General features: G+C 28.2%; 2 protein-coding genes across 14 annotated transcripts in view; one reads left to right on the top strand and one right to left on the bottom strand.

The window, feature by feature from the left end:
- Positions 1–3,538, top strand: part of LOC118188419 (uncharacterized protein F13E9.13, mitochondrial) — a 51,351-nt gene extending 47,813 nt beyond the window's left edge. For all 12 annotated transcript variants that reach the window (XM_035358851.2, XM_035358848.2, XM_035358849.2 and 9 more), the window contains one exon: positions 2,404–3,538. In XM_035358851.2, the coding sequence (XP_035214742.1) occupies positions 2,404–2,591 (188 nt within the window). In that variant the 3' untranslated portion in view covers positions 2,592–3,538. The remainder of the gene's footprint in view (positions 1–2,403) is intronic.
- A 1,082-nt stretch (positions 3,539–4,620) lies between these two features.
- Positions 4,621–17,310, bottom strand: TP53INP (Tumor protein p53 inducible nuclear protein). Of its 2 annotated transcripts, none has more exons than XM_035358858.2 (4): positions 17,150–17,310; positions 13,043–13,161; positions 9,611–10,048; positions 4,621–7,197 (listed from the first exon to the last, which is right to left on the bottom strand). In XM_035358858.2, the coding sequence occupies exons 2-4, from the start codon at positions 13,152–13,154 to the stop codon at positions 7,007–7,009; spliced, it is 741 nt and encodes a 246-aa protein (XP_035214749.1). In that variant the 5' UTR covers positions 13,155–13,161; positions 17,150–17,310; the 3' UTR covers positions 4,621–7,006. The 2 variants fall into 2 exon arrangements, with proteins under 2 accessions (XP_035214749.1, XP_035214750.1); XM_035358859.2 differs by lacking the exon at positions 17,150–17,310 and adding an exon at positions 17,020–17,049.
- Positions 17,311–17,335: the final 25 nt, after the last annotated feature.

Below are 17,335 nucleotides of genomic sequence, written 5' to 3'. Positions count from 1 at the left end.
AAAAAATTAGACAAATCAATTATACATTTTAATATTTTCTATACATTTTTATGTATTTTTGCATTTTTTATTTGGAGTATTCATTAGGAGAAAGCAGGATTATGAGGAGTTTTAAGATCATTCTGGGACCTGTGTTATTATATTGAACTGGGAATTAAGAATTGTTATAGACTGGTCAGTAATCAAACCGTGCTTGCAAAGCTAAAAAATTTTCACTGATTTCAGTTGTTTCATTAACATACATATTCAAGACCAGTGATAGAAATGCCAATTTCTTTATATATTTTATGAATAGCTTAAAGATATTTTAAAACTGTATTTGTTTGATTATTTATTTGTATTTAGCTGTTCAGACATACTCATAGAAGGAAGTAAATGGGAACGTTTTCATATGTTTGTGGAAAATGAAAATATGCTTTCATACGTTCTAACTTTTTAATGGATGTTTTAATTTACCATGTGGGTAAATCAAATTATTCATCACCAAAATATGGTTTAGCACAAAAGCAAAGCACGTTGCAAAGTTATATAAATCTCATAAGTTACATTTACACAAAAAGTATTTACTAATGAGAATAACTATTGGACTATATACTATAAATAAGTTTTTGTTGGAAAGCAATTTAAATGTTTCCCTTGTTTATGCTATTGAATGTGCCAGGATTAAGACAAAATTTGAAACAAAAACACTGGTCTTTAAGGTTTGAATATTATAAATAGCAGAAAATGTTATAATTTTTGCATGTTCTGCCATGCTGACTTCAAATGTGCAGTTGAATAATTTGGCGTAATATTTAGTAGACTTTTCAATTAAAAAAATAAAATGCCTTTTTACATTATTAAATCTGTAAAATTTCATTTTGGCTAAATAGTAGAAAGGTAAGAAATGTAGCATTTTTGTTATAATGCACTTTCTACAAGAATTTTACACGTAAGAAAAGTTTGATGTTCAGATTTGGCACTGTTAACGCTTTCAATCCTACACCAAGTTTGAAGTTAGCACCAAGCATTTTTAATATTTAATTTTATGTATGGCACTAAATTTTTGAATATGAATGTTTTAAAAAATATACCTAAAATATTTAATTTAAGATGGTATGTAGATTTTTATATGTTATTGTATAATTCAAAACTTTTTGGCAAATTTATAAGAATTTCTTAGAAGTAAATTTTTTAAAAAATAAATCAGAAAAAAATGCCTGAATTTTATTTAGATTAAACTTATATTTTGAATTATGAAAGAAGAAATCAAGTAAGTTTAATTAAAAAAGTGATATTTAATATTTTCTAAATTCAACTAATATTGCGGAACTAAAATTTTGAATACTAATTTTAAAAACTGCTTTTGCAATTTTTACTAAACTTGGCAGTTTGGCATAACTTGATATGGGAAAAAAATCAGCATTGATTTCAGGAAAAATCCTTTTTTAAAATCAAAATATATATGTTACAGCAGAGCTATATATAAATTTAATACATACAAGTTACGCTTTTGAGAAATTAAAAACACAAAATAAATTTTGTCACTTGACCAAATAAAATAGGAGATACAGAACTATCCCATTTTTTTTTCCAACTCATTATAGTTAAAAGAAAGAACAAAAAATAAGTAAAAGGGTTAATTAACACCATTGTTATTAATATTAAAAAATACTTAATTTTCTTGGTCTGATGTAGCATTATTCATAGGCATCATACCTTTATCTGGATTAAATCATAATTAGAACAATCCAGGGCACTGAAAATCTTGAACTTCTTAAAGTTTTTCTCAGTTGTTATTTATGACAATCATTTCCATTGCCTTACAATCCATTCACTTACCATTTTCAAATTGAGCTATTGTATTTTACATTAGGGCATCAAATTAGGGTTACCTCCAACCATTGATCTTTTGGTAATTAGAACGTTTTTGAAGTGTTTACATTATTGAAAATTATTACATTACTGAAATTTATATTATTTATTGAATATAAAACGAGAGAAGGTTTTATAAATTCTGAAGAAATATCCAAATATCTTTCAAATTTTAAAATGTAGCTGTAACATTTTGAAACAAATATTAACTTTTCCCTTCTTATAGAGATTATTAACATATATTTATTATTTACAATTCTGTAAATATTATTTACTTCTCAAAGCTTGAAATTAAAAAAAAATCATAAAATTCAGAAATTTTATATATATGTTTTTCATAACACAAAACAGGGCTGCTAATTATTTCTACAATTAACAAAGTTATAATACTGATTTTCTTATTTTTTATGTATTTTATTACCACTAGTGAAAAATAAAAGCACGTATTTCTGTCTGGAAAATTTAACTCAACTGATAAACCATTTTTGTAATTTGATGGCTTTTTTTTTTAATGCCTGCAACTTATGTATCAATTTTATTTACTTACAGGTGTTAAAACTGCAACGAGTTTGCCTGTGCTAATTGGGTCAGGAATGACGATTGAAAATGTAAAAATGTATGCCAAAGCAGATGGTTTTATTGTAGGATCACATTTTAAGCATAATGGACACTGGTCAGGACAAGCAGATAGTGATAAAATATTAAAGTTTATGGAAACAGTATCTGCTATTAGATGATCCTACTGTTATATATGCAAGTTTTTGAATTTGTTTGACTAAAACTTTGCTTTACATACATATGCATTGCATAAAATCATTAAGATATTGAAATTAATAAATTTACATAAAATTTATACCAATCAAAAATTGTATCCCAGTTTTATGCTTTTTCCATATAAAAATTAATGATTAAGGTCTACTAAAATAAGCATCATGTAAAAAGTATACTTAAGAAAATAAAATTTCAGAAATATTAGCTTGTGTTAGAATTCGTAATGCCTGCCCGAACATTTTAATTAATATTAGTAATTTTTATGATTATTTTGACTAATTTTTCTGTACAATTATCCCATTGAATTTTTTTCTTATAAAAATTTAAGCTTTACATTTTTACTAATAAGTATTATATTACTACAATCTGAAGTTCTACCTATATAGCCAAAGTGTTAGTATTTTAGCTATACACAACTCTGTTTCATTAAATGTAACCCATGTTGCAACAAGCAATATTTTCTTTTTGAAAAATTATAATTATTTTTTCCAGCAGATATTGTGAAATATCACTATCAGTGATTTTTTAAAATTGCATTATATGTGTAATACTTTCAAAGCACATACAAATCATGAAAATAATATGAAAAAGATGAATAGTTCTATTTCTGCAACTTCTGGCTATGTGTACGTTATTTGTAAAATAGATACTGGTTACTGGAAGAACAGGGAGGAAAAATAATGCTTTTATTGATGATACTTCAAATTTTATTTGAATGGCAAGCTCTTGTACAATGTACACTAGGTGAAAAAAAGGTATTTGATGATTCACATCTAAAAAACTATTTAAATAATATGAGGGTAGTTTTTATCCGATATGTTGTTCACAAGAACAACTGCTTATGAAAAATTATATTTTATTCACGTATTTTGATAAGCTGATGTTTATGATAATTAAAATAATTTTATCTTGATTTCAGTTTCTTTGTAACACATGCTGTTCTATCACATTCATTTTTATTCTTTTCAGAGGAATGCGAGTTAAGATTCTGTTTTTCAGAGTATTACATTATTCTTCATAACAATGAAGACTTTCATTTAAATTAATTCCTGTTAAAACTATTTGGCAGTTATAATCAGATAAAATACTTCATTTTTTTTGCGAGAAAAATAATTTAATAAACCAAAGAAGATGTGTTTCTTAGGGACAATCAACAAGTATTTATGTATATAAATAACTATAGTAATTGAAAAATAAAACAAATCCATATTAATGCTGTTAAAATGAATTATTGTGATTAGAAACTCATATACTGTTTTTTAAAATGGCATAATTATCTAGTTACATTTTCTTATTAAATTTAGTTGTGACCTCTAATATATTTTTGAATCTAACATGGGGCTACTTATATTGTGACATCTTGCTATTCATACTCTATTTGACATGATTTATTCTCTGCACCGAAGGTCCACCAGCAGCTGAGCAGTAAAATTGCTGAATGCTGGCAGTTCGGTCCAGGGTTCAAAATAAGTCAAACTCAATATGACTGGTTTGTATTAAAATGAATTATTGTGATTAGAAACTCATATACTGTTTTTTAAAATGGCATAATTATCTATTTACATTTTCTTATTAAATTTAGTTGTGACCTCTAGTATATTTTGAATCTAACTTGGGGCTGCTTATATTGTGACATCTTGCTATTCATATTCTATTTGACATGATTTTTTTACTATATTCTGTGTATATTTTAACATTGTATTATAAAAAGAGGAAAAAAAAGATTTTGTCTGCTGATTACTTCATATGTATTACATATACGTCTGATATAAATAAAACTGTTCTATCTTCTTATGTGAGGAAACAAACGAAAACTCAGATTTACACAAAACAATTTTTAGAATATTGGTTTTGCGTTGAAGTTGAAAACTGAAAATAAATTATTAAAAGTTACATCAACTATTAAAAAATTTCAGTAAGTTCCTTGTACTTCAAGATGATTTTGCTTAGTCTTAACATTTTTCTCCTTATTTCTAGGGAAAGTATATTCAAAGCAGAAAATAAACAATTCATTTATTTTATTTTTTATTTTTATCAGGAATTTTTTTCTTGGCTTTATGCATACAGAATGACAATTATACTTAAAACATATTTGGAATGTGATCTAATAAAGCATCTAAGCATCTGTACATATCTGTTTAAATACAAAAATTGTCTAGTAGAATACAAAATTGTCCTGTTATAAAAAGGCACTTTATGATGTGTGTATATATATATATGAGCTAATGGATGAAATTTAAATATTTTTTTTAAACCTAACATATTCATTTATACATTAAATCCTTTATAGTACATTGCACATTTGTATATGTAAGAATACATTCACACATATCTTTTAAATTATACTGCTACACATAAACTAACATCCATGTTTCCAGACTTACTTAATTAAATTACACAAATAGTAATATATGTGTTTACATCTAAATATAAAAGACAACACTATTTACAATCACAATAAATGACTACAGGTAATAAATACACAAATGCTATTAAAATCACTTAAAACACATAAAAGAATACCGTGAAAATTTTATTATGTATAATATCACATTTCTTATTTTGCATGATAAAAGAACAAAAATAAGAATCATATTTTAATAATTTAAAATTTTCATTAAAAATATTTGCATATACAAAATGATGTTCATATTTTTAATACATTACTGAATTACATACAGAGAGAAAATGACTACCACATAGCTGCCAATCTTGAAGCATGAAAAATCATAATATTTTCTCACAAACAACCGGCAGGTTGAAACATGATTTCAAGAGAAAGCTAAATCAACTTCAGTTCACTTTATAATGCATAATTCAAGTTACTGAGCTATTTATAATACTCATCTACTATACTAATTCTGAAATGCAAAAAGCAGGACTTTCTATGAGGTTTTTGAGCTGTATGATGCAGCCATTTCAAAACACTCTGAAATTAAATTCAAATTCATAAACTGAATTAAATTCACTTTGCAATATAAACTGAGTCTGTAAAACTAAATCTTTTATAATATAAACTGAATTAAATTCATTTTATAATACATTATTCAAGTTAAATTAATAGTAATATGGTTTTAATGTAACATATGTTAATATTTAATTAGAAAATTGTAAATTTTACATTCTTTGGCTAATTTCATTTTGTAATTTTCTTACACGTTTATACTGAGAAAATATGTGGGGATAGAAAGATTTCATCTATCAAAGTACTTTTAAATACCATGAAAATAAAATTAATAATTAATGTATATGCTAGTATACTAGCTAGTATGGGTTAACTTAATAATGTTTCATATATAAATGTAAAACTAAATCAAGTATTAGATTAAATACTGCTTAAATCTTCATTAAAAAGTTCTGTATGTATCTACAGTAGATTATTGATATCAAAAACTTAAGAAAAATTATGCTGAAAATCATTAAAGACAGGCAATGAAATTTGAACTTCAAGTTTCATTTATTCAATAAATTTCTTTTATAGCTGGGAAATATTTTCCTTAGAACTAAAAACAGAAAACCGAGAGATTCTAGATCTATACAGAGATGGGGAGAAAAAATGGGAGAGTTGGCAGCTATGTTATGTTAGCAATTTCTCTGTTACTCATTAAAATAATAAAAAATACAGAAATTATAATATTTTTTTCTGACTGAAACACTTACACGTCCAATACTTTACTTGCTCTACGAAAACTGAGAAATTTGTAAATAACAATAAATTATAATTTAGAGAATCAAATATGTTTATATAATACCAAATTAATTTTATTTAGGTAGAATAATGCACAAATATTTGCAATTTACAAATCACAATTTGAATTTTAATATTTCTTTTAAATGCAAATATCAACTTCTTTCAAAACAATAGAGGAAAAAATGTTAAAATGCGAGTATAAGATGCTTTGCAAATAATGAAGAGAGAATCTATAAACACTGGCACATGCGTTTTAACTTGATTATGAAAATATAAATGATGATCTAAAATATTAAACAATAACTGACTGAATTATTAAGTAGATCTGTAACAGCATCTACCTAATAATTTGAACTGGACCCTCTGAATTCAATAAATGTATAAAATATACATGGAAAACTAAATTTAAGATCACAGATTTTAAATAAAATTCATGTATTGCATGTAAAAAAGGATGCCAATATAAATAACTGTACAAAAAATTAAAATTATGTTTACAATGATGCTATACACTACACTTAAGCAACAAACCCACAAAATAAAACATTCACTCATAAAAGGAATATTAATTACACATGCAAAAATTGAACATAAACATTCAAAGAAAATGCAATTACTTTTACCGAAATGTAAGTATTTGCATTTATTATTAATGCAACAATTAACAAACATAAAAAATTAATAAATATGTCAAAAACTGTGCTTTCCTTTTTCAGCAAAAGGTTTGGCAAGACTCTTCTTTTTTTGATTGTGATGCTTTCTTGACTGATAACGATGAACTCTGTTTTGGCGATTGATATATGATGGGCAAAGTTTATATTGGTCATTCTCCCATTTAGCTTGTTGAGCAGGTTTCATATTTTCAGTCTGATCTATTAAGCCTGTTGAAACATTTCAGTATTTCAGTTATTTCTCACTATGTAACTACACAGAAATTATGCAAACATTAGATTTTTAAGTTTTTATATTATATTTAATTAAAAAGACTTGCTAAAAAAACTAAAATTTTAATATGCATAATTACATTAACTTCAAATATAACAGTCCACTATAAAAACAGACTTTTTTTTTTCCTTTTTAGCATATTCATCACATATACAAAAGATGGAAAAATACAACTTTGCAATGTTTCTTTTTACTTATAAATTATATGATTAAATATATGAAATAAATGAATTTGATTTACTTTATTCTAATATATGTGCTTATTAACTCTTAGAAAATATAAGCCTTTGTTAACCTGTATGCTTGAAACACCAAAGTGCCTGATATGCCTTTTGACATTTACAGCTTCTTTCCCTCCCCATCCACACACACAGAGTTCTGAAGATTTTTAATGACATCCTTTCCTTTTCCTAACCAATAAATAACCACAAATAATTCCTTTTAGGACAAGCTGTCTGCAATAAACTGATACAACGCGTTTGGGGAAACAGCACCTGCTAATGTATACCTTTAGGGGAAGGGAAGAAAACAACATTGCAAGTTTGGAGGTTTTGTTTCAGGCGGTGGTAGTCATTTGAAAGAAAGGCCATCTTGGGCATTTTGGTCTTGAAAAGGTTAATAAATAAGCAAGAGTATGAACTGATAATTAGCCAATTTTAATTCCCTAATACAAGTAGCTCGCCTACAACACAACATCCTGTAACACTATTTTGCTATAACATGATTCGTAAATTGTGGAAATCCTCCTACAACATGGCATCCTCCTACAACATAGTTTTGCTCTAATGCAATACGAAAATTGCCCAAGAAATACCAAGAACTTTAATGAACTCTGCATGAAATTTTTCCATATTGAGCAAAGCACTCACATAGTCATTTAACACAGTTTGTCTTCCAAGGTCCGGTTCTTGTAAGAACAAATGTTTCTTAGGGCCACATGGTGGAGAGCGACCATTGAATTCTTAACCATTAAAAAGGGAAAATAGTTTCCTTCCAGAACTTTCAAAGTATAGCATAATAGAAACAATACACAGTCTTCAAGAGAGCACAATCACCAGATAATAATGAAAAAAACCTCACTACTGCAGAAGGTGAACAATATGAGGTCACAATAAAAGCTCCAAAACACACAGCCTATACATTTGGGTTCCAACTTTCAAATCCTCATCTCTGTGACCTGAAAACAAAAGTGTGTCACGCTGCTGGTCAGCAGTCTGCATCGAGCCATGGTGTGTTAAAGAATAACTTTTTCATTTTTAAGACATTAAGTTTCAGTCCTATGTCATGTTCGATAAAGATGGGAAAAAAAAATTAAGACAAAATTAATTTTTTTAGAAGTAAAGATACAAATCTTGGATTGCCTTTTAAAAGGGAAAAAAGCATTTAACATTAGAAAAAGTTTTAAATTGAATGATGCAACAGTCTGGACTATTAAAAAAATAAATAAATAAGAAGTGCAGTTGCTGCAGGATCTTCGGCATCCATGAAACGTGCAGCTTGCCCCCAAACGCCAATAATGGAGAAGATGGAAAATGCATTCGGTGTTTGGATTGATGACAGCTATCAATAAAGAATTTCATTGGATGGCAATATCATTAAACCAAAAGCATGTAAAATTTACAACCACCTTAAAAAACATGGAGAATTCTCTGTGAATTCAGATATTGTGGCAAGTAAAGATTGGTTTGAAAATTTCAAAAAGCATTTTACAATTCACAGCATAAGAATGCAAGCAGAATTTGAATCTGATTCTTTATCTAATAGTACTATTAATATTATTAGATAATGCTCCACATCACCCACAAGATTTGAATCATCCCAAAATACTAGTCCTACCACCTAACACTACTTTGTTTCTACAACCATTAAATCAAGGTATTATTTATACCTTTAAAATATATTACATAAGAAGAGCAAAGAAGCTATGGCTTTCTTCAGTTGAAATACACAGCCCTCCAAAAGTTCAGAAACAGCATGTTTTTTGTATCTAATCTGAGAATGAAGCAACATAGAGACAAGAAATTTACAGGGCATGTTCACTAAAACAGTTCTTTAATGAATGTGACATAGAATGTTTCTAAAGTTCAATATAAACATGAATTACTACAAAAAATTGCACTCTTGGCACAGAAATCTAGTCTTGGAGAATCAGTATATTCCAGTTTTTTTTTTTTTTTTTTTTTAGGAAACATGGGGTGGTAACAATAATTTTAATAATTATAATTACTTAATACATTAAGCCATAAATTTGAAACAAAGAAAAGAAGTATCAAAAGCACTATTACAAAGTTAACATATTAATGGTTCTTGATCTATAAAATTATTTGAAAATTTGTTAAAACATCATACCTTTGAGATCAATGAGAGATCTGACTCTATTTTTTTCACAAACTTTAGCTGAAAGACTTTGCTTATCATTTCTTTCACAGCTGTAAGATTCAGATTTTACTTCATTCTCTGACTGAATAATTATTTCTTTACTTTCTTCTGCCTTTTTTCCAGCCAATGAGGAATTTGGAATTTGGCTATAAACGCTCATACTTGGATGTTCAATCAGTAAATCTTCTAACGGGGAAATTTCAATCATACTTGGGCAGTTAAGAGTGAAGCATGGAGGAGGAGCTACAAGCCAGCCTTCTTCAATTTTAGTTGGGCTTAACTGGGGAGAACTTTGAGTACTACTAGTGTTACTTATGTCCAGGAGAGGAAGAGGATTTAAATGAGATTCACAATTTTGTTTTGGATTATCCAGTAACAGAGATTCTGCATTTCTGTCAATTTCTTTTCCTATAATATAGATTAGATAGAGAAGGATTTAAAAGCAATTATTAAAAAAAATCCTAATTATATAAGTGTATTTGGTTATTGCTTACAACTAAAATAATATATAAAAAGAGGTCACTTCTCATACTCTATGGCAGTGGTGGCAAACCTTTTTGGGGCCGCATGCCATTCCTTTTAAGATAATAATTAGAATTATTCATAAATTACCTAAAAATGCTAAGCTCTGAAAACTGGAATATATTTAACAATGAAAGTATTGAAACTTACTGGCAGTCTGCAATAAATTTGAATTTGTTTAGCAAACATTAGCTGCTTCAACTTTGGCATATTCTTTGCCATGCGACAAATACAGTACAAAGTCTTTAATCTGGGCATCCATAATCCGGAATGATCTATAATCCGGACCTCAAAGCTACAAACTTTCTGCGCATGCATAAATGCATAATACCTTTACGCATGCGCATATGCATTTACGCATACGCATAATACGTTTATGCATGCACGTTTAATGTATAAAGGACGGTATAAGCTAGGTTAAAATTATCTAATTATCTATTCAGTTAATGTTGCAGATTGTGTTCTTCCTTAATCTTCTAATTGGATCCGGCTTATTATTTTTTGCAGACTGTTACAGCAATTTTATAAAAAGTAACATTGGACTTTCGATTATGTCAAAAAGAGTTTCCGATTCTGGAGCTACCAAAGGATCTATAAAGCGAAAGCATGTTTTGATGTACCGCTTCCGATAGCGAAGAAAGTGACAGAGAGGTTATTGAAAACGAAAAAATTTCGATTGACTAGTTAGACGGTATTCTCGACACAGCAATTACAGGACTTGAACAGTGGAACTGAACAAGAAATTATGTCTGTTTATAAAATTAAAGAGAAAGTATTAGCACAAAAAAACGAAGCATCTTACAACTTACACTGAAAGAAATGTTTAATAAAGTAAACAAATAAATATTAAGCCTTTTTTTTTTTTTTTTTTTTTTTTTTTTTTTTGTAAATTTTGATACCCTTTAGATCATAATTGCTCTTTATTTCATAAATTACGGTTTCATATTTTTAATTTTATAATTTCTGCATGCCATCTTACCAGATTTAAATTGATGACCTATAATCCGGAATCGCCGAAGTCCCGACGAGTCCGGATTAAAGACTGTACTGTAATATGATTGGCCCAAACAATTGAAACATCATAAACTGGGTCAATGAATATGTATATCATTTCTATGGCAATGGATGAAAATCTTAAATCTATGTTTTAATCTAGTGGCATTATGCGATAAGTAAGTAAGTGAAACGTTCAGGAACAGCCTAAAACACTTACTCAAATTACATAGTATCACTTTATTGTAATTATTGATCAAGGACATAATATTTTAGTTGCGCACCGGCTAGTAAGTCTCTGTGTGCCATAGGTTCGCCATCAATGCTCTATGGTATACATATGTATATGACACAATGCTATTCAAATAATTTACAGTAATAAAAAACTTTTTTTTTTGGTACTTGCATGTTACTGCAACCACTTAGGAGAAAAACATTCAAATTCGCCAGATTTTATCCCTGAAATTGTCTAACTCTAGGAACCCTGCTCATAGCATTCCTTCTGTCAAGCAAAACTGCCATTTTCCTATGCAATATTTTTGTTGTATTCCATATTCCAATGGTTTTTTGTAATCCAATTTTTTTATGTCTAATAAAAATTTAAAATATGAACTTGCTGAATTTGCCAGCAGTGGAAGAATCTGCAGTAATATTTCTGCAAAAATACAGAATTCTGCCACAAAATTTCTAAATGGAACAATGAGGAGATGCATATGGAACATAGCTGGTGTTGCTCACCGACTCATTAAGGACTGGTCAGGAATGGTCAAATAACTATAAAAGAGAATTACAAACAACTACAAATTAAGCCAAAAACTATAATTATAATACTGGTATTATAAATGGAAAAGTCACTGCTATTTCTAATATTATTATTCACAGGACTATATAAAAAACATTGCCAAGTGCCTAACTGAATTATACTTATCCTCATAAGTTTCTATGTACAGTCAAAAGGCATTACCAAAAGATAAATAATTCGTCTAAAACATATATCTCCATAAGAAGCTAAAGTAAACTCTGGAATATTACTTAATTCTTTTGAATAGCTCCAATAAAAATCTTTTTTTTTCAGCTGACTTTTAAAGTACTGGTCAGGAAGAGCTAAACTCATTGATTATTTAGCCACCTCACCCATGAAAAGAGAGAAGACAAATACAATCATTAATGCCTTTTTCAGGATTTGAAGTTGGGCCCAGTAATATGGCAGCCAATACTACTACCCATTATGCCCACACGGTCAACTGGTAAAATTTATTAGCTGGATCTTTGACTAATTTTAGACACAGAAAAACATAGAATCTTTTTTATCATTAAGTTTAATAGTTTCTTGATAAATTTTATTTTAACATGCAAATGGAATTTCAAATTTAATAATTTTAATCAAGTTTAATAATATATATTTTCGTCTTCAGCTGCAATTAAAAATGAACCATTTTTAACAGAAAGATTAAAATCCATCTCAGAAAGACAAAGATGTAAATTTCAAATAAATTTATAGACCTCACTGAATAAATACTTTAATATTATGAAAAAGCTAAAAAAATACTCTGATACTTACTATAAATAAGATATTTGCCTCAGGTAAATAATTACAAAAGGCATAAACTTGAAGCAGAATTCAATAACTAATAGGAAAATGATAAAAGGTGTTTTTATGGGTTTAATGTTTTAGTCAACACAGGTGTTAAAAATCAATTGAGATAGTTCTGATAAAGAGCTAATGTTACTTTAATATGCATGATATAGTTTATTATTATAAATAATTAAATATATTTAACTGTCAGTTATGAAAAAAAATAATCATCTTATTTGTATGTTATTGAATAAATTTATTTGAATCTACCAAAAATACTTAAAAATTTTTCTCTTAATTAAAAAACTCACCAGTGATGTCAATAAACACCCAGCTTTCAATGTCTTCACTCTCCTTTTGTTGACTGGTTTGGATGGTAGATGGACAATAATGACCAAAATAAGATTTGAAACTTCCCCACATGACTTTACTAAAAAAAAAAAAAAAAAGAAGATACCACATAAATAGGTGACACTTGAGATTCATGTTATGCAACAAAGATGCAGCAAAAAGAAATACAGGTACAATTCTGTTCTCAGGACCGGATTCAAAAATGTATGTATGTATGCATGTAAGTATGTGTTGTTGTATGCATGTAAATATGTAGATGCATATATATCTGTGAATGTGTATACACATACGTACATGCACATGTGTATACTAATATACATTTTGGAATCTGGTCCCAGTAACAGGAGAGTAGGGTAGAGTAGACTTTAAGGTACCCCTTGTATTATAGCGAAGTTGTTGTTTGATTTATCGCCAAGCTGCTGTTTCATTTATGGTAGCCTGAATAGTTGAATGTTATGGAAACCTTATTGTGACGTAATCGGGTGCATGATTCTGGGAAATTTTGAATCATGGGATGTTTCGTAAGCGTTTTTGTGGGGTGTGTTGGTTTGATTCTTTAGACGGTAGAATGGCCGAATGTAGTAAGATTAATTTGAAGTTTCTGTACGATTTGGAGTGAAAGGGGGAAAAGAGCTTTATTTGGTGTGTAAATGAAGGTTTACTTAGTAGCCATATAGTGTCCTGTATGTAGGAAGGATATGCGTCTAGTCGAACGTAAAAACCGTTTAGATGGATTTGAATGGGTTTGTAGGAAGAAAGGTTCAGATAGTCACTATGTGATGCGTTTAATCAGAAAGAGTACCTGGTTTGTAAAAAGTCATTTGAGTATGATTGATATTTTGATTTTCCCATGGTTCTGGGTGTACGAAGCAAACTCGAAAATCGTGGTAAGTGAATATTTACCTTTGGTAGTGCTTAAATGTATAACATGCTTTCCTTTTTTTTTTTTTTTTTGTTATTTTGTTTGGTTTAAATTGTATTTTATTGAGATTATGTATTTTTTGTTTGCCTATATTGTAGAATTTGGTGCTCCTTTGACTTTTTAAGTGAAAATATATCGATGTGTACATGGGCAAATTAAAGGGAGTGCGCAATGCAAGTTTGTGCAATTCGGGGATTTTTTTTAAGTGAAAATAGGTCGATGTGTACATGGATGAAGTCAAAGGAGTGCGCAATGCCATTTTTGTGCAATTCAGGGATTTTTTTTTAAAGTGAAAATAAATTGATGTGTACATTGATACCGAGTTTGTGCAATTGTTTGTCTTGTTATCTTGGCTTTGTGTAGCACTGATTTTTGGCACAAAAATCGCTGCTTCGCAAGCCAAAATAACGAGTCAAAGAATTGCACAAAATCGGTATCCATGTACCGCCAAAAATCGCCAAGTTACGCCAAGGGGTGCCCTAAACTATACTTTTACCAAAGAGTATTTTGCAACATTAATAGCTGATATTCCATAATTTTTATAAGAATTTGACTACATATTGTATTTCATAAATATGCTACAAAATTCATTACATTATGCATTTGAAAAATTGAAATTTGCAAATGAGAAAAATATTACAATAGATATAACAAAATTCCGCATACTGATTGATAAATACAAAGCAAATTTAAAAATTACACAAATTATATAAGGTAGCTTAAATAACAGTACTTTTCCGTTTCGCCGGCGCAAATCTCGCCAAGCAGACTTTGTTGGCGACAACATACAGTATACACACAAAAAATAGTTATTCTAAGAATTTTTTTTTTTTTTTTTTATTTTGAAGGCATAAACATTTTAATATGGTTTAAAATATTGTAAAAAGCCAATAAATAAAGACAATAAATTTGTAAAAAGACATTAATTTAAGAATTTACTATGATTTCATGGTTCAAAATTCTGATTCGCCGGTTCGTATTACGTGACCCCAAGTGATCTCATCTCACGTAAACTACGCTACTAAAATCTAATTCTCTCAGTAATTATCTACATTAATTTCAAGTTAAATCTTAATTTGGAATACAAGTTTAAATGCAAGAATTATTTCAATTCGTATGAATAGCTTACTCAGAAATTATGTAAAACCGCAGTGCTTTACTTCGCTAGTGCATTCTCATTAGAATTGATGAATTTAACACTTGATTTCGCCTTCGGATGAGCGGTGTAATTGCGTTCTAATTGACTTAATTACCGTGAATTGTCTTAGGGGATAAAATTTAAATATCGTGTAAAAATTCTATATTATTGTATGCCAGTATTGAAAGAAACAATCTGATAAGAAATGGCTTCAACTTGTTTTGAAACTGAGGCGTAAAAGGTTACCAGCGAAGATATTCCGTCTGACATCAGTTAAACCATTATTGGCGACTTTATCGTTTGCGGCAGCAAAACGGAAAAGTACCTAAATAACTAAAAGAAATCTTTTCATTATATTTGTATCACAGTTTGTATTACTGCTAACTACAAGAGAAATTTGCTCCAATCATTGCAATAACCTAATCTTGGCACTGCAGTAAAAAAAGAATAAATTAAGCTTTTTTACAAAAATTAGGAAAAATATATGGTAATAAATGAGATAAAATTCTTCCCTGCCCTATAGAAACATTATTGCTATTAAAATCATATTTCTGTACATCTCATTACTGATCTAAGAAATACAATAACTGTGAGATAAGTATTTCATTTTAGAAAGAAATACTTAAAAATAAGAAACAGGAAATGTGTAATAGTAACCATATGTACTTTATCAACACAGTAATTATTTAGCTATGTATACTTTTCAAAGTAGAACATTTATTCTCAGATATTATAGCTTTAAAAAAAAAAAAAAAAAAAAAAAAAAAAAAAAAAAAGATCAAAATTAATGCTTACTAGTTTACATTATTAAGCAATTTAACTACAGTTCACAAAAGATTTATATTTCCCCCCTTTTTTTTATTTATACCAGTTTTATCTTCATGAAAATCTCTCAGTATAAATAAATAACAAATAATTGGTACACTTAACTCATATATCAAGAAATTCTTAAAGTTTGCTGTCTCAATTTTTTAAAAATAAAATAATTACAATTATTTATTTTACTGCAATGGCTTGAAATTATTTCGTCCATTGTGCAAAATGAATACTACATGAATTTTAAGACCTAGTTTATCACCACAGATTACAATAAGATCTAGGGTTAAAAATCTTATAAAAGAAACATTAAATTTAACATAGTATTACATATAGGTATTTAATGAGACTAAATTTATTTATTAAGATATAAAACTTGATGAAATAATTTTAAGTAAATGCAACAAAATGCTTTTAATTATCAAATAATATTTATACATGGAAGAATACAAACAGTAAAACTTTCATTACTTCAAATAATTAAAAAACTACAAAAAACAGCGTTTCCTTTTCATTCAATTAACAATCGAGTAAGGATATCAATTAAAAAAATGATAAATTTTATTCCCTAATTCTACTAACTGACTAATTTCATTGGTCTTCATTTCTATCAATTAAAAGATTTTTACTGAAAAACTGAATAGGTAGCCATTGTTAGAATTTACAACATCTAATTTATCCAACATTGCAAATGAACTAGAAAAATTCTCAAAGGAAAGGATAGACACCTTCTGCTGGTGTTTGCAGTATGCAGAGTTAAAATTCTTCACTGCTTTATATGACGAATAAACATATGAATTTTAATAATAATAATAATAATAATTGCTTTACGCAAAGAAAAACAAAAATTCAACAGATAAGCAACAATTTCTAATTTTAGAAAAAAAAGTCAAAATACAAATAATGCTTCAAGCGTTTCTTTCCAAATAGCGTTTTTGTTATTTTTCGTTTGAGCCAAATGACATCATAATAAACACCATACATAACATATAAGAACTAACAACAAAAACATTCACTTTCAAAGCTATTTGAACAGAAAAGAAATAACTATTTCAGATTACTTTTATTTCAGGAGGACCGATTAATTATTTAATGACAAAGTGATCGCCAATGTATTGAGAAAGATAACAACTTTGACATCTAATCAATAACACATTCATCTAAGCTAAAGTATAATTAAAAAGTACATACCTGTTAGAGGACAAAAAAATGTTAAAAAATCAGAATTAATTGTCGAAAATAATTAACAGAAGTATAATTTAAAATTTTTAACTTATATAAATACTTTTCGACAATTATGCTTTTAAGGCCAGCTGGGTGACGACTTTGTTTATGTAATACTGGTTTCTGAGTGGCTGACGCTAGTATGGAAAATAT

Source organism: Stegodyphus dumicola, chromosome 2 (assembly GCF_044657685.1).
Source record: "Stegodyphus dumicola isolate Sdum_Otavi_A_Nest chromosome 2, ASM4465768v1".
Lineage (NCBI taxonomy): Eukaryota > Metazoa > Arthropoda > Arachnida > Araneae > Eresidae > Stegodyphus > Stegodyphus dumicola.
This window is presented reverse-complemented; position numbering and strand designations above follow the sequence as displayed.